The following is a 24,388-nucleotide window of genomic DNA, read 5'->3' on the forward strand; positions in this document are numbered from 1 at the left end:
GATATCCACCAAGGACAAGATGGTCCAATTTAAAATAATACACAGAACATATATCACCCCAATGCGCTTAAAGGTTATGGGGAAGAACCAACATGCCTCTTGCCCGAAATGCCAAATGACAGAAACCGGGTTCTTTCATCTAATTTGGACCTGCCCCACAATATTTAAATATTGGACAGATGTAACTAACTACTTAAATGAACAAATCCCCTTGCCAGGTATCTTGTCCCCAGAGGTATGTCTCCTGGGACTTATAGAAGACTTAGTCCCTCTGAATAAAACTAGAACGCTACTCAGATCACTATACTTCTACGCAAAAAAGGTAATTGCAATGAAGTGGATGAGCCGCCACCCCCCCCGACCTCCACCAATGGGTACAACTGGTCCACTCTAGACTCCCACTTATTAGGCTGACATATCTGGCTAGGGGCTGCCCAAATAAGTTCGAGAATGTATGGTCTCCCTGGTTAGACGCACACTCTAGCGAGAATCTCAGGATATAACACCAGGGTGTCTGGTAATAAAGTTCCTCCCTAACTTTGACTCTGCAACTAGATCAGGCAATGTCCACTGTATCCAATCGTCCTTGTTATTGCATACTTGTATACGGTCATGGCATTATACACTGTATATGTGAATGTGCTTTTATGTTATGTTTGTAAAGAAAATGAAAATAAAAACCTTTTAAAAAATATATATATATTTTTGCAAAATACATATTTTGACAAATCCAAAAGTGGCAAATATATATATTTTTACTTGCCTAACTGCAAAGCTATGCTAAAGTACAAGAAAAACAATAATACACATGGATAGAAATACAAAAATTACAAAAATCTGCTAATGAAAATCGGTTAAAAGAAATCGATCCTATAGCAGGATTAACAAATTGTTAAAATGAATAGTTCATAAAAATATTGTGTGTGCATGCACACTTCTAAAAGTTGAGTGTATATGTGAAAGCATGTAAGCCAAAATTTTAAAAAATTGTAAAATTTTAAAAAATGGAAGTGTACTGTGCAGAAGAAAATGTGGGAGTGGCACGGGGAGCTGTATTGAATCCCCAAGCAGCAAACACTTGGTTGTCATGGCTCTTCTTAGTTAGTTAGTCTTGTATTTATCACGTCACTGGGCCGACATAACAGGAGCTCGTCATTAAACATTGTTGTCCGTAGCAAAATCCACAGGTGCAAAGAAAAATCAAAGAGCATGTCTTATTTGTTCTTTGCAGTTAGAGCCTTTACCTGCCAATATGTAAGACAGTCATGCTTGGCAGACAGTGTTTGAATCTCCTTGATAAAGGACTTTGTAAAACCAATGCATGCACTTGCAGACACTCAAAAAAATGTACATTTAATTGCTATCTGTAATTATGTCTGTCTGCCTGCACATATGCACTTAAACTCTGTAAATGTATATATTACACAATGGATACTTACCATTTCCAATTCTAATATAACTGTGCATTTTTACTTCATAGCTCTCCTTTATATCACCCTGGAAAAGTTCACATTGTTTTCACTGTGGTGGAGCTTCCAACCTGTCCGGATCGACCAGCACCTAGAAAAGGAGTGTGCACTGGTTGGCTTGCTGAACTTGTAAGCCATATGTATGACACAGCAGAATTAAAAAAAGATTTTCCTCCAAAGGTATTCATATTATTTTTCTTAAACTGATTTCAAAATGGGATGCTTCTACTAGTTCATTTTCTTTTAACATATGTTTTTATGATACACTTTGCATGTTACAATTATTGTAATCAGCTTCAGAGTTATATCCATCATGGCCTATTTTTCCACAGAAGACAGGTTCACCCCTCCTCCTAAGTTCCACTGCTGGATTTAGCTTCCCGGTGCCTGGCAGTGAACCGAGGGATTTTTGGTTTGGTTTTTTTTTTCATATATGCACCTATATAGAAATTACATTTCTGATTGTGATGAGTTTATTAAAAGTGCACATCCCAATTGCACATCTTGATTACTGGTGATCTAGGAATTTACTATTATGATTTCGAAACATATCCTGCAAATTAATGCTTTTAATTGTTTGAATTATGTGTTTTGCCTATTATATATCTCATAATCCCAGGGGTTCCAAAAATGTATTGACCTTAAAGGAACAGTAACACCAAAATATGAAAGTGTTTTAAAGTAATTTACCTGCACTGGTAACTGTTGTGTGTTTGCTTCAGAAACACTACTATAATTTATATAAATACCCTGCTGTGTAGCCATGGGAAAGCTGGAAAAAAGGAGAAGGCACAGGTTACATAGCAGGTAACAGATAAGTTCTGTAGAATATAATGGGACTTGTTATCTGCTAAGTAACCTATGCCTTTTTTCCTTTGAATGGCTGACCCCATGGCTACACATCAGGGTATTTATAAACTATAGTAGGGTTTCTAAAGCAAACACCCCAGTTGTACCAGTGTAGGGCAACAGTGTATTATACTGTAATTACTTTTATACATATTCATTTTTTGGTGTTAATGTTACGTTAAAGTACCATTTCCTGTGCCGGTTTTAAAACCAACTCTTCTCTTGCCCACAAAAATCCTTGTTGTGATGAACAGAAAGTGCTGCGGGTAGAAAATGTGAAGCACAGGAAAATGCAAATAAAAGAAAATTTGCACGAGTGACTCGGTGTGCCATCACACAGATATATTTATATATGGATAAAACCATAGATAATGTCTTATTTGTCTCATTTGTCCCATTTTAACCACTAGAAATTTGAAACACCATCTGTTTACTCATCAGTTCAATTATTTTCTAGATATCAATTTTTGCTCGGCCATCCACTTCCTTTCACTTACCAAGGGACCCGTCAGTACCTATTTTAATGGTTGGACCAGGGACAGGAATCGCACCATTTATTGGATTCCTGCAACATAGGCAAGTAAACAAATAAACCTTATTTAAAGCAATACTGTCCATTGCTTTAAATCCATTTTTCAAAAATGCTAACAGATTTTATTATATTTAATTTTGAAATTTTACAAGGGGCTAGCCATGTTCTTCATTTCTCAGGGTGCCACAGTTATGTGACCTGTGCTCTTCAGTTACAATATACTGCTGTGCTGCAAATTGGAGTGATATCTCCCCCTCCCTTTCCCTCCAGCAGCCGGTCAGCAAAACAATGGAAAGGTAGCAAGATAGCAGCTCCCAGTAGATATCAGAATAGATATCGATAGTGAGAAATCCAAGTCCATCTTGGGACTCCTCCAATTACATGGTAGTAGGAAAAACAATAGGTTATCTGAAGACAGTTGCCAACTTCTTCTGAAAGCTCAGAATCGGGCATAATGCACTGAGATGGCAGCCTACACACCAATATTGCAACTAAAAAAATACATTTGTTGGTTCAAGAAAACAATTTGAAATGGTAGAGTGAATTGTCTGGAATGTAAACAGTGTAATTTAGAATTAAAAAGTACACCATAAAAATCATGATGGTATCCAGTATCTAGTAGAATTAAGTCCAAAACAACTGGACTTTTCTGAGTTTTTTCTTGAAAACGTTTCACCACTCATCCGAGTGGCTTCTTCAGTTCAAATGACTGGTAGGGAATTCCCCGGTATTTAAACTCTTGATGGTAGTAGAGTCACAGACATCCAATCACAATGGTTTCATTGAACTTGTTCAGTTAGGTGTTAGCTGAAACTGACAGGTGTAAGAAGGTATGATCCAATCACAATGGTACCAAGATTCTCATTGATCAAGGTGTTAATCCTTCAAAGTACATGACTGGAAGTGTGAACTGTTGTGAAACTGCCGGGGTAAGGATGTCAACGCGCCATTGTATGTTGGTGACAAGCGGTGTCTCAGGCCCCCTCCTCTGTTCAGGGATGGTTTTTCCAGGCTGGCATAAATGGCCTCTTTCACACCTCTTTCAAACCATCTGTCCTCTCGGTCCAAAATAAGGACAGATGCCAGCCTGGAAAAACCATCCCTCAACAGAGGAGGGGGCCTGAGACACCGCTTGTCACCAACATACAATGGCGCGTTGACATCCTTACCCCGGCAGTTTCACAACAGTTCACACTTCCAGTCATGTACTTTGAAGGATTAACACCTTCATCAATGAGAATCTTGGTACCATTGTGATTGGATCATACCTTCTTACACCTGTCAGTTTCAGCTAACACCTAACTGAACAAGTTCAATGGAACCATTGTGATTGGATGTCTGTGACTCTACTACCATCAAGAGTTTAAATACCGGGGAATTCCCTACCAGTCATTTGAACTGAAGAAGCCACTCGGATGAGTGGTGAAAAGTTTTCAAGAAAAACTCAGAAAAGTCCAGTTGTTTTAGACTTAATTCTACTAGATACTGTATATCATGACCTGGATGAATGAGAATCTTCATAGACATGATGGTATCCCTTTAAGAAAAAGATTTCCCCAGGCAGAACAATGTGCCCCTTAGTGCTCATGGAGGCAGCACTTCTTCTTGGGGGAATGGCTGCACGTGCTCCTGTTGCTGGATAAAAAAACTCAGCATAAGGTGTGCACTGTAAGGTGGCACAGATGAGCCTTGTCCTTAGTGTCTTCCTACGGCATTCTGAATGATGTGCAAATTAGGGGATGATAGGGGGGGCGTCATCTTGACTCCACTCTTAAATAGAGCTCTGCTGAATGCAGAAAGTGCTCTATTTTAAAACCATGCAGAGAACTGAAGCAATTCTGCAGTAGCAAGAACACAGTGCCTTAAATGAAAAAAGCTGGCTCATTGTGCAGGAGGTTGTAAATTACCCCTGTATTTTGTAGTCTTAGTTAAATATTATATGTACACAAATATAGAACTATGTTTCCATACAGCTCTACCTGTCAGTGCAGGATAACTGGGTTAATTTTCCTGTTGCAAATTGAAAAGTCTGATGGGGGGATAATAGGAGATTTTAATTAGAAGGATTTGGACTAGAGCAGCAGTATTGTCAAGCCTGTTAATGGGATTAAGATTATAAACTTGTTACATGACTATTTTTTGTCACAGGTTGTTGAGAACCCAACCAGATATCATGCTATACTAGATCTAGTGATCTCTAACACTTCTGTTTTTCTTTTTAAAATACGAATAAACAAATTTCCATAATTGTATGACATTTACTAAAGAGGCTGAAGAACAATGGCAAAGGAGCAAGGGAGCAGCTACCTGACACCTGTGGTAGATATCAGAACAGCACTCAATAGTAAAAAATAGTAAAAAGTCTGGCTAGGGATTCCTCCATTTACATGGGAGTAGGAGAAACAGTAGGTTATCCGAAAGCAGTGCTGGCTCTTTCTGAAAGCTCAGAATCAGGCACATCAATATTACAAAAATAAAATACATTTGTTGGTTTAAGAACAAAATTTCATATGGTAGAGTAAATTATTTGACATGTAAACAGTATAATTTAGAAATGAAAGTGCACCATAAAAATCATGACAAATGTAAAGTTGCTCAACTCTGAAAGCACCACAAACTGCTGAAAACATAACCAAGACTTCTGTTCTCAGGAAGCCTCTACACATTTTTTCTAGAATCCTACAAACCAGATACGAAAGCAAATAAAGTACTATCTTGAATATACTGTAGGTCTTTACAGGTCTCTGATAAAGCCTTACTTTAAGTATGCAGTGCAGTTTTGGGCTCCAGTCATTAAGAAGGATATTAATGAACTGGAGAGAGTGCAAAGATGTGCAACTAAACTGGTAAAGGGGGTGGAAGATTCTAACTATGAGGTTAGACTATCAAGATTGTTCTCTTTGTAAAAAAAAAAAATGATTGCAAGGGGACATGATTACAAGTACATTTGAGGGAATTATAGAAAAGGAATAGTATCTAATATAAATACATCTAAAGCAACTGGACTTGTTAAGTAATCATTGAAGATGTTTCACTACTCATCCGAGCAGCTTCTTCAGTTCAACTGACTGGTATGGGAAGTCCTCAGCATATATACTCTTCTACTAATCCAATCACAATGGCTGGCACTTGTAACTCTTCAGAAAGGTGACATCTGAAACACACAGAGGTGTGAATGCTGTGGGGTTACATTGAAAGGATTACCAAAGTATCATGCAACTCTTCAAAACAGGTGTTACTTGTTAGAGTTGCATGAATGGATGTATGAAGAGTTCTGAAACTGCCGGGATACAGTTGTTAGAACAGCATTGTATGTAGCAGACAGATGCTGTCTAAGTCCCCCGCCTCTGCTTAGGGATGGTTTTTCCACTTTAACATGAATAACACCTCTTTCAAACCAGCGGTCTTCTTTGTCCAAAATTTGGACTTTGTTATTCCTAAAGGAGTGTCCCTTGTCTTTTAGGTGTAGAAATACAGCAGAGCCTTGCCCTGTAGAGTTCGCCCTTCTATGTTGAGCCATTTGCTTGGAGAGCAGTTGTAAGCAAGTGATGTTATTGCTCCTCTCAGTATGTGTGAGATTGCTCCTACATATACTGGGTACTGATTTGGTGGACTCATCAATCCGTAATCGTGTGAATGCTGCAATAGACTTTGGAGTGTTGGGTGGCTCAAAGTTGCTTTTAGCATGAAAGGGAGTGGTAAGGATAGTGGTTCTAACCCTTAAGTGTTCTTTATGTTTCATTGTTCTTTGGAAGTGATGAATGTCAATCATAAGATTAAGTTAATTCATTTTTGTAGTCGGTGCAAATGTCAGACCTTTTGTAAGTACTCTCAATTCAGTGGGGCTTACATTTTAAGGGCTTAGACTGAATACTACCTCCTCCAAGGCGGTCTGGTGTTTATTGAATGGGTGTCTGTGCCCCCCATCCCTTATGGGGTTTCCCCTGACCAGGTAAGTTGCCCTAAAAAATGTATGCCAGGTGTAAATGAGGCAGAGCTGTTAGAATTGGCAACAGTAGAAAGGGGTCTCCCTCTAAATTTCACTCTCTGCCGTGTTTGTGTTTCAGAATCAGAGAGGGGGGCAGTGTAAGGGGAAGAGTCAATTGCATCACTTTGAACTGTTGTCTATATGTTTTAAATTGTCTAGATGTAGTTCCCTGCCAGTAAGCCACCTATACACATGTCTATTTTGGCAATTGGAAGTAACTGTCTGAGCTTAGTTTCTCTTGAACTTGTGCAGCTCAGCCATATAGTGGATGAGTTGTTGATCAAGTTTTTCTAACCACTTGGTATCTTCATCAAAGTGTAGATTAGACATGCAAGTTAAAGGACTGGCGGTTCTAGATGAGGCTGATCTCTCTAACAGCCAGGAGACCAGTTTCTGTAGTAGTGGTGGGGAGGAGAGCAGAGCTAGGCCTAAACAGATGATGGTTATAGGGGATTCGATCTTTAGGAAAGTGGACAGGGTAATCTGTCGAGCAGATCACTTCAACCGAACTGTTTACTGTATTCCTGGTGCCTACGTACGGCATGTGGTTGATCGGGTTGCCAAATTATTGGGAGGGGCTGGGCATGACCTGGCTGTCTTGGTACATATCAGTACTAATGATAAAGTGAACGGTAGGTGGTAGAGTGAGGTCAGGGATCTAGGCTGTAAGATTAAGGAAAGGTCCTCCAATGTCATTTTTTCTGAAATTTTGCCGGTGCCACGTGCAAGTTTAGGGAGACAGCGGGAGCTTAGGGAGCTAAATGCGTGGCGTGTGTGTATGAAGGAAGGGTTCAGGTTACGAGAGCACTGGGCTGAGTTTTCTTTGGGGTACAATCTATACAGCCGTGAGGGATTGCACCTCAATGGAAGGGGGTCCACTGTGCTAGGGGAGAGAATGGTTAAGAGGCTGGTGGAGTGTTTAAACTAAACATGGGGGGAGTGGGTGAGTTAGAGTTTTATGGGAAAGCTAGTGTAGACGGAGCAGTGGTACTAGCAAAGGGTTGTGGGGGAGGAGTGAGGGGGGCATATAGTTTATCAGCTAAGGAGCTTCTGCTGTTACAAGGGAAACAGACTAATTTTCACCTTAGCTCTAACTCTCCATTAGCTAATGTAAACAACAGAGGGAGAAGTAGTAATCTCCGCTATGCTGGCTAATGCCCAAAGCCTGTCCGTTAAATTAGGAGAGCTGCAGGCTATTGCATGTATTAAAAATTATGATTTAATTGGTATCACTGAGGCCTGGTGAGATGAAAAATGTGACTGGGCCGTGAATTTAAATGTTTATACACTTTTTAGGAGGGACAGAGAGATTAAAAAGGGTGGAGGGGTTTGTCTTTAGGTAAAGTCAGATTTAAAGCCATGTAATAAAGACATTACCAATGAAAACGTTCTTTGGGTTGAAGGGGTAATGAGGGATAGGGCACTTGAATACATTGCAGTTCACAATACTATAAGTTTGTGCCATCATGGTTTTATGCGTAACAAATCTTGCCAGACTAATTTAATTGCCTTTTATGAGGAGGTGAGCAGGAACCTTGATGCTGGAATGGCAGTTGATGCCATCTACTTAGACTTTGCTAAAGTGTTTGATACAGTACCTCACATATTGGCCTAGAACATAATATTTGTATTTGAATAGAGAACTGGCTGAAGGATAGATTGCAAAGAGTGGTGGTAAATGGAACATTTTCTTATTGAACCAGTGTTGTTAGTGGAGTACCGCAGGGGTCAGTCCTTTGTCCCTTGCTTTTTAACTTGTTTATTAATGATCTGGAGGTGGGCATAGAAAGTACTGTTTCTATTTTTGCTAACAACACTAAATTGTGCGAAACTATAAGTTCCATGCAGGATGCTGCTGCTTTGCAGAGCGATTTGACAAAATTGGAAAACTGGGCAGAAAACTGGAAAATGAGGTTCAATGTTGACAAGTGCAAAGTTATGCCCTTTGGTAGAAATAATATAAACGCGAACTATCTACTGAATGGTAGTTTGTTGGGGGTATCCTTAATGGAGAAGGATCTAGGGTTTTTTGTAGATAATAATTTGTCTAATTCCTGGCAGTGTCATTCTGTGGCTACTAAAGCAAATAAAGTGCTGTCTTGTATAAAAAAGGGCATTGACTCAAGGGATGATAGCATAATTTTGCCTCTTTATAGGTCCCTGATAAGGCCTCACCTTGAGTATGCAGTGCAGTTTTGGGCTCCAGTCCTTAAGAAGGATATTAATGAGCTGCAGAGACGTGCAACTAAACTGGTAAAGGGGATGGAAGATTTAAGCTATGAGGTTAGACTGTCGAGGTTGGGGTTGTTTTCTCTGGAAAAGAGGCGCTTGCGAGGGGACATGATTTATCTGTACAATTACATTAGAGGGGATTATAGGCAGATAGGGGATGTTCTTTTTTCCCATAAAAACTATCAACGCACCAGAGGTCACCCCTATAGATTAGAGGAACGAAGCTTCCATTTGAAGCAGCGTAGGTCTTTTTCACGGTGAGGGCAGTGAGGTTGTGGAATGCCCTTCCTAGTGATGTTGTGATGGCAGATTCTGTTAATGCCTTTAAGAGGGGCTTCGATGATTTCTTGAACAAGCAGAATATCCAAGGCTATTGTGATACTAATATCTACAGTTAATATTAGTGGATGTTTATATAGTTTATGTATGTGAGTGTATAGATTGGTAAGTATAGGTTGTGTGTGCTGGGTTTACTTGGATGGGTTGAACTTGATGGACTCTGGTCTTTTTTCAACCCTATGTAACTAGGTATAAAGTTGTGCAGTCTCTTTCACATCAACAGTAGCAAGAGCCTACTGTAGGTCTCGTGATGACATTTTAGGGTTTTGGAGACTTCTTTTAGCACCTTGCAGCCTGTTCTTGGGGTGAACATGCTGGCATGGCCAGACCTGGGCATGTTGGCAGTTGTTTTGAAAGTCCTCCACTTGTAGACTATCTTCCAGACAGCAGAATGGCTAATTTCAAATCCTTTGAGATCTTTTTTTTAAATCCCTTACCAGACTTATAAGCTGCTACAATCTTCTTTCTGAAGGCCTTAGAAAGCTCACTATGGTTTTCACTCTTACCTCAACTGTCAGGAGCACTCCAAACTAAATGTCTGAGTTTTAAATAGGGCAACCCTCCTTCAAAATGCTGAGTAACAATGTTCTTATCGTGTGAATTGTAGAATTACATTTTACAGAAAATTTTTAATAGTCTTTTCTTCAGTTTTAATTGTTTAGTTAAATTACTTGAATCTCCCAGTATTTAAAACTGAGATTTAATATCTATATGTCCAAGAATGTTACAAAAACACAGGCTTTCATAGGGTGTCCTTATTTTTTCTCAGGACTGTATATGTTTTTACACTAAATACTAAGATGAAATCTCTGCAAATTGTTTCAATTGTGGCCCATAGAGGATACTTATAAGGAATGACTTTTCTAGGCATAATTCCAGTGAATGATATAGGGATTTATTCCAGAAATATATTTTATTTTATGGACACAAATTCAACTGATTCGGAAAACCTCACGTCTCCCAAACGTGCCAATACCTTATATGTATAGATTTATGGATATTTCTGTCTTCTATAGATCAAAAACTCCTAGCCATTAATTACAAAATTTTCAAAGCATTACAGCAGAATATGGCATATTTTCGATTCCAAAGATCCTGGAACATTAGGTTTACCCCAGGAAACCATATATTTTTGAAAAGTACACATTCTGAAACCCGACATGGGTAACCATGTTTTATGAGTGAATTTAGCAGTTTCTATTAGAAATTATGAAAATTCTAAAAAATTGCCTCGAAACTTCTAATTTCAAGCATCATATTTCCCACATAACATTAGGTACCAAGAAAAAATATCCTAAATATGAAAGCCAAGGGTCCTCTGAACAGTTTGTTCATCCTATACCATAAACAATTTAAGAATCTTGGTCTTTAAGGGAAACTTTAAAACAGAGAATGAAAGGAAGGTATGGGAGTACAAATTAATGAAAACTTTCAACTCTCTGGAGAAGGGACTGAATCTGGGCGTTGGATTTATGGCAAATTATATAGATTAAGAACTGCCTGCACCCAGCTAGAAATACAAACATCTGTAGAGACACTGGGCCAGTTAAGCACATGGAATTCCATTCACTTCACACTTCAGTAACTTACTCTAATTTATATCAAGTCACTTTGATCGACATTATCCTGGACCTTATCTGTTTGTATCTGTTTGTCCCTTGCAGCCCGCACCACCCCCACCCCCCCACCCCCGTTTATATGACTTTGTTAACACCTTCCACACAGATATTCCTTTTTTCTGGGTATTTGATCTATGAGCTGAATGTTGTATATATATATATATCAGAGAGCACCACAGCTTCATTGTAAACAGCTTGAAAAAGGAACTAAAATGTTCTGAAAGCTTGCTATGGTTATCTTAGTTAGCCAATAAAGGTATCACCTTTATACCACTTTGTTATTTTTTTTATTTCAAAAGGGTTACTCTGTATTCATCCTATACACAATGGGCATCAAGTATCTGCATTTAGAGACCCCAAATTGCACCGGAGATCACTTCAGTTACTAAAAATATAACACATTTCCTGCATTTTTGTGAGGTAAAAACACAAAAAACACTGTGACCCCCCAACCTTATATTTTTGGAAAGTACACATTAGGGTGAATCAAAAATGGGCACCAATGTCTTTTTTACTTCATTCTACGGAGTCGCAGTGCTTTCTCAAAATTGTCTGTTTTGATGAAATACCTGAAAATAGCATCACACCTTCTACTTTCAAGCATCATATCTCCCACATAGCATTAAGTACCAAGGAAAAACATCCTAAATATGAAAGAAAAGGGTCCACTGAACAGTTTGCCCATTGTGTATAGGATTACTAAAGCATTTAGAGACCCCCTAAAAAAGCTAGTGCATACATATTTCATGGCATATAAACCAGGCAGTGTATTTTTTTGGTAGTTGAAATAAAAGTGGGGAAATAAGTAAGTTGACCCCAGAAAACCTAATATTTTCCAAAAATACATAGTCTGCCGAATGTAAAATACCGTATATACTCGAGTATAAGCCGAGTTTTTCAGCACAAAAAAAAATGCCCCCCCCCCCGGCTTGAGGTGCGTCCCATCGGCCGGGAAATTAGAAGCAGTAACAGAGCGCGTATGTCCCTTCATGGTGCAGCTACACGCGCGCTATACCATTAAGGGACATACAGTTCGCATCTGACCTTCGTTCCGGTAATTAGAAGCAGTAACAGAGCGCTAATGTCCCTTAATGGTGCGGCGCACGAGATGTCGTGCACTACACCATTAAAGGAACAGTAACATCAAAAAATTAAAGTGTTTTAAAGTAATTAAAATATAATGTGCTGTTGCTCTGCAAAAAACTGGTGTTTTTACTACAGAAAAGCTACTTTATAAATAAGCTGCTGTGTAGCCATGGGGGCAGCCATTCAAGCTGGAAAAAAGGAGAAAAGGCACAGGTTACATAGCAGATAACTAGTAGATAAGCCCCATATAATGGGGGTTTGTCTGTTATCTGCTAAGTAACCTGTGCCTTTTCTCCTTTGAATGACTGCCCCCATGGCTACACAGCAGCTTACTTACATAAACTATAGTAGTCTTTCTGAGGCAAACACACAGGTTGTAGCAACAGTACATTATATTGTAATTACTTTTATACACTTTAATTTTTTGGTGTTACTGTTCCTTTAAGGGACAAACAGTTTGCATCTGACCTGTCAGCTCTGTCTCATGGCTGCTTAGGTATTTTCTGTCTCTAATGAAAATCTTTTTTTCAACCTGATAGTGATTCAGCTGTGAGAACCTGCATACATTAATGATGACATAGAAGCTCCAGAATGAGCCAACATTTGTTTTTGTTCTTTTTTGCATTGCCTTATGATGAATTGCACACTCAAGTGTTCCAGGTTATTTTCATTTTCCTTTTCCTTTCCTGTAATAATAAATGTCTTTACTGTTTACCTTCCTTTTACAGCTCTTTATTATTACTAATCAGTTGTAAATATATATATATATATATATATATATACACACACCAAAAGGATTATTAGGAACACCATAATAATTCGGTGTTTGACCCCCTTTCGCCTTCAGAACTGCCTTAATTCTACGTGGCATTGATTCAACAATGAATGCTGAAAGCATTCTTTAGAAATGTTGGCCCACAGGAAGGAGGGGGAGGGGGGAGCAGGAGAGGGGAGAGAGCAGAGAACTTTGCTTTACACCTGCTTTACTATATACCTGCTTTATTGCCCTCTTGTTTTATTATACACCTGCTTTATTACACACTTGTTTTACTGCCCTTTTGCTTTACTACACACTTGCTTTACTGCTCTCTTGCTTTGCTTTACTTATACACCTGTTTTACTGCTTTCTTGCTTAATTACACACCTGCTTTACTGCCTTTTTGTTTTACTATACACCTGCTTTACTACACATCTGCTTTACTGCTCTCTTGCTTTACTACATACCTGCTTTACTGCCCTCTTGCTTTACTGCACACCTGCTTTACTGCCTTTTTGCTTTACTACACACCTGCTTTACTGCTTTCTTGCTTTACTACACACTTGCTTTACTGCTTTCTTGCTTTACTACACACTTGCTTTTGCACACCTGCTTTACTGTCCTTTTGCTTCACTACCCCACCTGCTTCACTACCCCTCCTGCTCCTGGATTAATTAGGGCAGTGCGCTAGAGTGCGGCTACTCCGGATCCAAAAAGAAAAAAGGAGCATTTTTTTTTGTTTTTGTTTTTAGTTGTTTTTATTATCTTTTGTCCACACAGTTATAAAACATGTGTGTGAAAGACTTTCATACAATCGTTACACTCTTTTGAATATTTATACCAGATGTAAAACTAAAAACTTACCTGATGATGCTTTAATGGAAGAGCTCTGTGAGTTAGGCTTGTTACATGAACCCGCACCCACCCCGTCACCTGCAGTTACCATCCCAGCGAGGAGACGCCGCAAGCGGTGTGAGCGTACCCGGAAGCGTGGTAAACGAGGAGGAGCTCGAGCTAGGCTAAAGGCCGATCCAACTAGACCAGCTGTTTCCGTCTGGCAAATGTCCGTTCATTGGACAATAAACTTTACCATATCCGACTTCAGAGAGCAAAACACCGTGAAGTAAGAGACTGCTGTGTTTTTATCTTCACGGAAACCTGGCTGAATGATAATATCTCCAATGTGGCTATTCAGCTAATGGGGCTACATGCTATCCGTGCGGATAGAGACGCTGGTAGATCCGGAAAAGCACGTGGCGGCGGCCTGTGCGTATACATCAATACAGAATGGTGTGGAAACACAGGTATGATTACCAAGCATTGCTCACCATTGGTGGAATTTGTGGCAGTAAAGTGCAGACCTTATTATTTGCCGAGGGAGTTCAGTAGTGTTGTTATTGTGGCAGTGTATATTCCTCCCGATGCTAATGCTAAGGAGGCGTTACACAAGCTGTATGAGACCATCAGTGACCTGCAATCTCGCCAACCCGAGGAATTTTTCATTATCGCTGGGGATTTCAATCAAGCAAATCTAAAGACTGTTTTGCCTAAACTCCACCAGCATGTTGAATTTTCGACTAGAGGAGACAATATATTAGACTTGGTATACACTAACACCAGGTCTGCATACAGAGCAACTCCTCACCCCCACATTACATTACATTAACATTTATTTATAAAGCGCCAACATATTCCGCAGCGCTGTACAATAAGTGGGTTACATACATTGGACATACAGAGTAACATATAAAGCAATCAATAACCGATACAAGAGGTGAAGAGGGCCCTGCCCAAAAGAGCTTACAATCTACAAGGAGAAAGGGTTGAGACACAAGGTGTGGGAATGGGCATGACCAGAGGTGGGGCACAGGGTATTGCTAAACTAGATTAGGGTAAGCCTCTCTAAATAAATGTGTTTTTAGAGATTTCTTGAAGGCAGAGAGATTGGGAGAAAGTCTGACAGTTTGTGGGAGCGAATTCCAGAGAAGGGGGGCAGCCCTTGCAAAGTCTTGAATGCGAGCGTGTGAGGAGGGAATGAGAGAGGAGTTGAGGAGCAGGTCAGTAGAGGAGCATAACAAGCGGGTTGGATGGTACCTAGAGATGAGTTCAGAGATGTAGGGTGGGGCAGAGTTATGGACTGCTTTAAATGTGAGGGTCAATAGCTTGAATTTTATCCTGGATGGTAGGGGAAGCCATTGCAGGGATTGGCAGAGCGGCATGGCAGAGGAGGAGCGGTTGGAGAGGTGTATGAGCCGGGCAGCAGTATTCATTATGGACTGGAGAGGGGACAGTCTTTGGAGGGGAAGGCCAATTAATAGGGAGTTACAGTAGTCCAGGCGAGATATTATAAGAGAGTGAATAAGAATTTTGGCAGCATCTTGGGTGATAAATGATCGGATTTTGGAGATATTTCTTAGGTGAAAGTGACATGATTTGATAAGTGATTGGATATGAGGGGTGAAGGACAGGGCAGAATCAAGGATAACCCCGAGGCACCGGGCCTGGGAAGATGGGGTGATGGTAGAATTGTTAACCGTTATAGATACCTCGGGAACAATGTGGGCGTTGGATGGGGGAAAGAGAACCAGTTCAGTTTTAGAGAGGTTTAATTTCAGGTAACGTTGGGACATCCAAGTGGAGATAGCGGACAGGCAGGAAGAGACGCGAGTTAGAAGCTCTGGGTTGAGATCAGGAGAGGAAAGATAGATCTGAGTATCGTCAGCATAGAGGTGGTACTGAAAGCCAAAAGAACTGATTAGTTTGCCAAGTGAGGAGGTATAGAGAGAAAATAGTAAGGGGCCCAGGACAGAGCCTTGAGGAACCCCAACAGAAAGAGGCAGGGGAGAAGATGATTCCCCATTGTAAGAGACACTGAAGGATCGATCTGAGAGATAAGATGAAAACCAGGATAAGGCAGTGTCACGAAGGCCAAGAGAGCGGAGAGTCTGGAGGAGAAGAGGGTGATCCACAGTGTCAAAAGCAGCAGAGAGATCGAGAAGTATTAGTAGCGAGTAGTGTTTTTTGGCTTTAGCCGAAAGGAGGTCATTTGTTAGTCGGGTTAGAGCAGTTTCAGTGGAGTGTTGTTGTCTAAAACCAGATTGTAGGGGATCCAGGAGGTTATTGTCAGAGAGGAATAGCGTCAGTCGGTTGTATACTAGGCGCTCAAGCAGTTTGGAGATGAATGGGAGCAGAGAGATAGGTCGGAGGTTAGTAGGATTGGAAGGATCTAGGGAGGGTTTTTTCAGAATAGGGGTTACAAGTGCATGTTTCAGTTGGGAGGGAAAGATTCCAGTAGAGAGCGAGAGATTGAATAGATGAGTTAAGGCTTTGATAAGACAGGGGTTGGCATTACGTAGAAGTTTGGTAGGAATGGGATCAAGCGGGCAGGTAGTAAGGTGGGAGGAAGACAGCAGTTTTGAGACTTCCTCTTCAGTCACAGGGGAGAAGGAGCGAAGAAGAGACTGGGGAGCATGTAGGGAGGGAGGGGAATGGTTATGGGGATTTAGTTGTGCAATGTCACTTCGGATGGTGTCAATTTTATTTTTAAAGTGCTCAGCAATAGCTTGAGCAGTGACTGAAGCACACGGAGGGGGCGGAGGAGGGGACAGCAGAGAGTTAAAGGTAGAGAAGAGTTGTGCAGGTTTTTTAGAGAGGGAGTTAATAAGTGCAGTGAAGTAGGTTTGTTTAGCTTGGCAGAGGGTGGTGTTGTAGGAGAGCAGAGCAGATTTGTAGCTGCAGAAATCTGACTCTGACCTTGATTTGCGCCAGCGGCGCTCAAGTGTACGTGACTGTTTTTGGAGGGATTTGGTATGAGCAGTGTGCCAGGGTTGGAGCGGTTTGGGCCTCATGCGTTTAGTCTTGGCAGGAGCAAGCACATTGAGGGCAGTGGTGAGTGTGCTGTAGTAGACAGAGGTAGCCTGATTAGGACAAGAGACCATTTGGATGTTAGAATGAATAGAGTCAAAGGTAGAAGAGAGATGTGACGTGTTTAGGGATTGCAGGTCATCGGACTGTCTGATCACATTACAGTAATGCTCACTTCAACATACACGCCAATTCTGAAAAGAACAAAACCAGTAGCAAAGCAGGTCAGAACATGGCCAGAGGGAGCTACTGAAGCCTTGCAGGACTGTTTTGAGCGCACAGAATGGAGCGTCTTCAGAGAAGCGGCGACTACTGATCATCACATTGACATTAATGAGTACTCTGTAGCAGTGACAGGATACATTGACAAATGCATTGGAGATGTCACCGTCACTAAAACTATTACAACACGCGCTAACCAGAAGCCATGGTTTACAGCAGAAGTTCGTGAGCTGCTGAAAACAAGGGATGCTGCTTACAAAGCCAATGACGAAGTGGCACTCAGAGCAGCAAGAATCAATCTTTCCCGAGGCATCAAGTTAGCAAAGCGTGAGTACTCAAAGAAGAGAAGAGATTCTCGGCAAATGTGGCAGGGCATCCAAACCATCACGGATTATAAGGCCCCTCCGCGTATGTGTGTTAATGACACCTCTCTTCCAGACACTCTTAATATCTTCTATGCTAGGTTTGAGACTCAGAACAACAAACCAACAAAACCACTCTCTTGCCAGACAACCAAGTGCTGTCCCTGTCTGCAGCCAGTGTGAGAAGAACTCTCGCTGGGGTCAATCCACACAAAGCTGCTGGACCAGATATTATACCTGGACGTGTGCTCAGAGCCTGTGCTGATCAACTGACTGACGTCCTAGTGGACATTTTCAACATCTCTCTGAGCCAAGCTGTTGTGCCACAGTGTTTTAAAACTACCATCATCAGACCTGTCCCAAAGACAGCTACAGCTTTGGAACTCAATGACTACTGCCCAGTAGCACTTACTTCAATCATCATGAAGTGCTTTGAGCGGTTAGTCTTGAGCCATATAAAGAACCAGCTGCACCCCCAAACTGGATCCATTACAGTTTACATATCAATCAAACCGATCAACAGATGATGCAATTTCAATGGCACTTCACTTGACCCTGTCACACTTGGATCACCGTAATGCATATGTAAGAATGCTGTTCATTGACTTTAGCTCAGCATTCAATACTATCATCCCCCAGCAGCTGATTAGCAAGCTGGATCTGCTCGGACTTAATATCTCCATCTGCAACTGGATTCTGGACTTCCTTACTGGAAGACCCCAGACAGTACACATTGGGAATACAAGATCCAATACTATCACGGTAAGCACAGGTGCCCCCCAGGGTTGTGTGCAGAGTCCGTTACTCTTCACGCTGCTAACTCATGACTGCACCTCTAACTCCGACATAAACCACATTATAAAGTTTGCTGATGACACTACAGTGGTGGGACTTATCAGGGACAATGATGATACAGTGTATAGAGAAGAGGTGCAACAGCTAGCACTTTGGTGCAAAGACAATAATCTCTCTCTCAATGTCAATAAGACAAAAGAGTTAATTATTGACTTTAGGAAGACCAAGGCTGTCCATCTCCCACTCAGATGGTGTCACAGTAGAGAGAGTGAAGAGCACTAAGTTCCTCGGGGTTCATATCACAGAGGACCTGTCCTGGACCATAAACATCAACTCACTCACAAAAAGAGCCCAGCAGCGTCTGCACTTCCCGCGACAACAGAAGAAGGTGCATCTCCCTAAATCCATCCTTAACATCTTCTACAGAGGCACCATAGAGAGCGTCCTGACAAGCTGTATTACAGTTTGGTATGGAAACTGCCACGCCTCTGACCGCAGAGCCCTTCAGAGGATTGTGCGGACTGCTGAGCGCATCATCGGCAACTCCCTACCCAGTTTGCAGGATATTTACACCTCACGCTGCTTTCGTAAAGCCATTAGCATCATGGTTGACCCCTACCATCCTTCCCACCACTTGTTTACTCCTGTTCCATCTGGAAGATGGCTCTGCAGCATCAGGAGCAAGTCTGCGAGATTGTGCAATAGTTTCTTTCCCCAAGCAGTCTGGCTCCTGAGCACCATGCTGCCCTCCTCCACACTAGATTCTTTACTTCACACCTTTTCTGGACTACATAACACTATATAATATTGTATATAACACTTTTCTTTTATTTAATATATTTATAAGTGTGTACGTTTACATTTATAATTATTTGAATATTATCACATTTTTGCATAAACTTGCACATTTATTGGATTGCAAAATTGAAAGGAAGAAGAAAAAACACAATGTTTATAATGCTGCTTACCCCTCTCCAATAATTATAATATTGCACTATTTTGTACTGTACTGCTTATTTATTTAGTCATTTTACCTTACCACTGCACTGATTTTGTGTTGCACAGTTCTGTGATTTTTTTTAATTTAATTTAATTTTTTATTATTATAGTAATTATAGTTATGTATTGCACCTTTTTTCGATTCAGAAGGACAATATTTCGTCCCACTGTGTACTTGTAAGTATATTGTTGGGATGACAATAAAACTCTACTTACTTATTGATAGGATAGCATCTTGCAGTTGATGGAGATTTGTGGGATGCACATCCAGGGCACCCCATCCCAAAGATGCTCTATTGGGTTGAGATCTGGTGACTGTGGGGGCCATTTTAGTACAGTGAACTCATTGTCATGTTCAAGAAACCAATTTGAAATGATTCGAGCTTTGTGACATGGTGCATTATCCTGCTGGAAGTAGCCATCAGAGGATGGGTACATGGTCAGAAACAATGCTCAGGTAGGCTGTGGCATTTAAACGAGGCCCATTCTCTAGCATCAACAAGGCATTTTCACCCACAGGACTGCCGCATACTGGATGTTTTTCCCTTTTCACACCATTCTTTGTAAACCCTAGAAATGGCTGTGCGTGAAAATCCCAGTAACTGAGCAGATTGTGAAATATTTAGACCGGCCCATCTGGCACCAACAATCATGCCACGCTCAAAATTGCTTAAATCACCTTTCTTTCCCATTCTGACATTCAGTTTGGAGTTCAGGAGATTGTCTTGACCAGGACCACACCCCCTAAATGCATGGAAGCAACTGCCATGTGATTGGTTGATTAGATAATTGCATTAATGAGAAATTGAACAGGTGTTCCTAATAATCCTTTTGGTGAGTGTATATTTAGCAGATGTGAAAGTACATTTAATTCTGTTGCAAAGCATAAAACTCAAGACAATGAAGTTGTGAGCTCTCCTTTGAAATTACAAGTCTTTTAAATAAGGATAATAAAGCTATCCGATAAAAAGCTTCTCACCATTCCTCTGTTAGTGCTTCTAATTAGAAGCACTGCTCCACGTACACAACGGAGCTTGGTTTCTTTGTTTGTGGCTAATGTTTGTTTGTGTACGCAACGGAGCTTGGTTTCTTTGCTAGTGGCTAATGTTCCTGACAGCTTTAGTGAAGGTAATATCATTTAAATCACTATAGACTGCACATTTTTAGTTATATGATAATGCACTAATCCAGGGGTTTTCAGATCATTTGGGTTCTTGAATTCTTGACCTAAAAGTTTAAAACTCGAGATCTCTGATTTTAAAGCCATCATGCGCAACGTGTGCTGCACCATTAAGGGACGTATGCGCTCTGCTTCTAATTACCGAACCGACGGGACGCAACATCAAGCCGCGGCGCGCCACAATGGGGCGCACATTCACTAAAAAAGGCACATAAAAAGACCACTAAAAAAGTATAAAAAAAAACTTTTAAGGGCAGATCTTTAGAAATAAAAAAGCTCCAATGATGCACTGTGCCTACTTAGGATTTGTAAGTAATTATTTTTGGTAATGGAGATTCACTAATGATTGGAGCGCACACAGCGCACAGAACCAATGAGACAAGCACAAAGCACACAGCAGGATGGCAGGTACTTGATAATTAGTATGGCAGCTTCCTTAGCCTTCCCAAACTTGCTTTTGTCTGCTGCTGTAGCATTTTTCTTTCTCTAAAGTTATCTATTATTTATTTATCTGTTATTTGATTATTGAAACTTAGCAGTAGCGGCTGCATTTCCCACCCTAGGAGGGGTTCCCTAGGCTTATACTCGACTCGAGTTTTTCCAGTTTTCTTAGGTAAAATTAGGTACCTCGGCTTATATTCAGATCGGCTTATACTAGAGTATATATGGTATGTAAATATGTCTTTGTATGGCAAGGCTAAGCTAAATGTAGCAATTTTTATGTCATTTCTGAAAATTGTCTCAAAGCTTGCAGGGGTCAATATGCTTAGATTTACCAAACTATGTGGTGTACAGAGGCACCCAAATAGATTTCTAGCAGACAATTTCAATGGCCAAAGAACAGTGCAAAATGCAATAAAAGCAATGGGGGGTTTTTTTTGCCTAGTGTAATCTGCAGTCAGAATCACAGAGTTTTTTGACTTGGGCAAATCCTTTTTATGGACAAAATCAAGAGAACAACACCCATGCAGAACTGAAAATGCAATAAAATGGCTAAAAATGCACCAAAATCACAGAAAATGTAATATAAGCACCAAAATAAAATTCAAAAGGTGCAGTTACTGAATACGTTATCCGCAATGGCAATAAAACATTTTTCCAGGCAAACAAAAAAGAAAAAACCCACAAAATTGTGTCTGTGTACACTTGGCAAAATGCGTGTTGTGTGCGTGTACAAGTAAGCATGAGTGCTGTCAATGTGTGATACAGTGCCAATTTTGACAGCTCAGGGGGTGTGGTCACAAAAATGGGCATGGGCAAAAAAATGTTCCGACGCACAGAATTTCTTTTTGTCCCTCTTTACATTTCGCAAATGTTGGAAGGCATATAACGTATGTGTTGGTGTGTGTGTGTGTGTGCGTATTAGTGTAATAAGTGTGTATGTGACACTAACCTAGGGACAAGCAGGCTGGCAATCCAGAGGAAGAGGCAGGAGATGAACCCAGGAACTGGAAGAGCCATCTTCTGTCTTGATCCAGTGAGTGGGCTTTGGTGGGGGGGAGTGGCAGGAGACCAGGAGATGTAGTAACCACATGCCTGTCGTTTCCTATGGGACCCCTGGATGCGCCCCAGGGGGCCACTTGTTCTCTCTTGTTGCCTCTACTTTTTGCCTAGGGGCAGAGGAACAAGCTAATACTAACTACTTTACTCCAGCAGTTCCATAAGTGATAACTTTTTTATTCTTTTTTCCCGTTTAGAGAAAAGCTCAAGGAACAGAACAAGGAGAGAATATTTGGAGACACATGGCTGTTTTTTGGCTGTCGCAGTCATGAGAATGAATACTTGTTTAGGTAATGTAAGATTATATGAAATTAGTACAGGTATGGGACCTGTTATCCAGAATGCTCGGGACCTGGGGTTTTTTGGATAAAGGATATTTCCGTATGTCTGCTAAAAATCATTTAAATATTGAATAAACCCAATAGGCTTGTTTTGTCTCCAATAAGGATTAATTATATCTTAATTGGGATCAAGTACAAGGTACTGTTTATTATTACAGAGAAAAAGGAAATCATTTTTAAAAAATAGAATTATTTGCTTATAATGGAGTCTATGGGAGATGGCCTTTCCATAATTCAGAACTTTCTGGATAACGGGTTTCCAGATAAGGGATCCCATACCTGAAACAGTTTGCAGTGATCAGCATAATAAATAATGCCTGACAGAACGTGTAAGAATGGGGAGTGTCTGTCATCTAGCATGGACTACTATCTCCTGAACTGTCTTCTTAAATCATAAGGAGCTACCAAACATATCTGTTCCTAATAAAGGTTAAAGAGAAATCACACAGTTATAGACAAAACGGTTACTTGGCTATTATTCTGTGTTTATGTTTATTTCTGAATTATTATTAATCGATTGTGTAATTTGTACCTTGGTTATAGATATGTTTTAGGCTGGACTTCCAGTCCCCAGAAGTTCATAACAAAACCAACAGGTGGTCATATCAGTCATTGCCAGCTGCAAGTTTAAAACTTTCCTATTTTTGCAGGAGGAATTCTTTACTTATAAACCTTATTGTGTCCAAAAAATGTTTAGAAAACATCTTGAAAAATGATGTTTACTTTGTAGTTATTGTTATTCTGCTTGGTATCTTTGTTATTTTAAACAAACCTGGTGCACCAGCACATCCTCTATCTATCTATCTATCTATCTATCTATCTATCTATGTTTATTTTATGATTACTCCTGTAAATAGTGTCTTTTCTAATCCATTAGCTACAATAGTTTTTAATGCGTATTATTTGTGTGCAAATCTGTTCTTGTCTTCAGACAGGAGCTAAGGCACTTCACTGACAGTGGTGTATTGACACATCTAAAGGTCTGCTTCTCTAGAGATCCACCTATTAATGCTGGTGTTGTATCACCAAAATACGTTCAAGACTTTCTCAAAATTTGTTCTAGTGATATTGCTAAAGTTTTGACGAAAGAAAATGGGAGCATATATGTGTGCGGGTAAGTTGTTAAAATAGCAGGTATTGTGATGTTGTAAATCACTTTGCATTACTTGAGTCCGCAAATAAATTAAATGTTCATAAAATTAGTTTTTTTTTGTTTTTTTTTAAATATAATGTTAAATTTTATATGGAACAGGTGCTATTTGAATGCCCCATTTCACTGGCTTCTCCCAGTGATGGTTACACCCCATGCACCAGCCACACAACAAAGCTCAATGTGCTACTAAAAAACATGACAGGTCCAAGTGGGCAAGCTCCTGGAGGATGATCATATAGCAGAGCCCATAGAGCCCCACAGATTCAATATTTACTAAAAACTATGGTATAACCATTTTTTTTGCACAGAATTAAGTTTAATCAAATTTTCTGTGACATTATTGTATAGAAATATTTAATTATGGTGCAGACTGTCAGTATGTTGCATGCATGTTAATGTTTTCTGTTTTATTCTTTGCAGAGATGCAAAAAATATGGCTAAAGATGTTAATGATGCTTTAGCCAATATACTATGTATGGAGCTTAACATGGACAAACTGGAAGCCATAAATACCCTCGCTGTTTTGAGAGACCAAAAGTGTTATTTACAGGATGTCTGGAGTTGAAATTAGGAATTCATTTACTGCTAGTATATTTTATACAATGTTATATTGTGTCTGGCTTTTTAAGTGCCCTCCTACATGACACACAGCTGCATAATGAGCGTGTTGCGTCACTCACTCATTATGTGCATGCGTGTGCACCAACAAAAAAAACGATTGTTTTCCCTATTAGCCCACACCACTGGTGGGGGAACAATATATGGGCGACAGATGCCCTTTAAGTGCCACAAGGTAAAATCTTGTTTTGGATATAAAAAAAAAATAGGAAAATAACAATAAATAGAGATATTTGGAATACATTTGGAATTGTGTTATTTCTTTGAAATACAGCACTTTTATGTGTTAGTGACAAAGTAAAGAATTAAAGTTAATAGTTACGAGGCACTATTTTCTGAGGGTCAGATGCACCACCGATTTTAACAAGTTTTTTGTGGATGGCCTTAAAAGGTGCAAACTAACAGACTATTTTTAGGAGAACCAGGACAACAGTTTTGTGCCAAATGTGGTTTAGTTATCTGGAAAAGCACCTACTGATCAAA

The 24,388-nt window shown here is 40.2% G+C and overlaps 1 protein-coding gene across 3 annotated transcripts in view; it reads left to right on the top strand.

The window, feature by feature from the left end:
- mtrr (5-methyltetrahydrofolate-homocysteine methyltransferase reductase) overlaps positions 1–24,148 on the top strand; it is a 206,346-nt gene extending 182,198 nt beyond the window's left edge. For all 3 annotated transcript variants that reach the window (XM_031903494.1, XM_018094927.2, XM_031903495.1), the window contains 5 exons: positions 1,481–1,649; positions 2,776–2,894; positions 21,991–22,083; positions 23,066–23,248; positions 23,708–24,148. In XM_031903494.1, the coding sequence (XP_031759354.1) occupies positions 1,481–1,649; positions 2,776–2,894; positions 21,991–22,083; positions 23,066–23,248; positions 23,708–23,852 (709 nt within the window). In that variant the 3' untranslated portion in view covers positions 23,853–24,148. The remainder of the gene's footprint in view (positions 1–1,480; positions 1,650–2,775; positions 2,895–21,990; positions 22,084–23,065; positions 23,249–23,707) is intronic.
- Positions 24,149–24,388: the final 240 nt, after the last annotated feature.

The sequence above is a fragment of the Xenopus tropicalis genome, chromosome 6 (assembly GCF_000004195.4).
Source record: "Xenopus tropicalis strain Nigerian chromosome 6, UCB_Xtro_10.0, whole genome shotgun sequence".
Lineage (NCBI taxonomy): Eukaryota > Metazoa > Chordata > Amphibia > Anura > Pipidae > Xenopus > Xenopus tropicalis.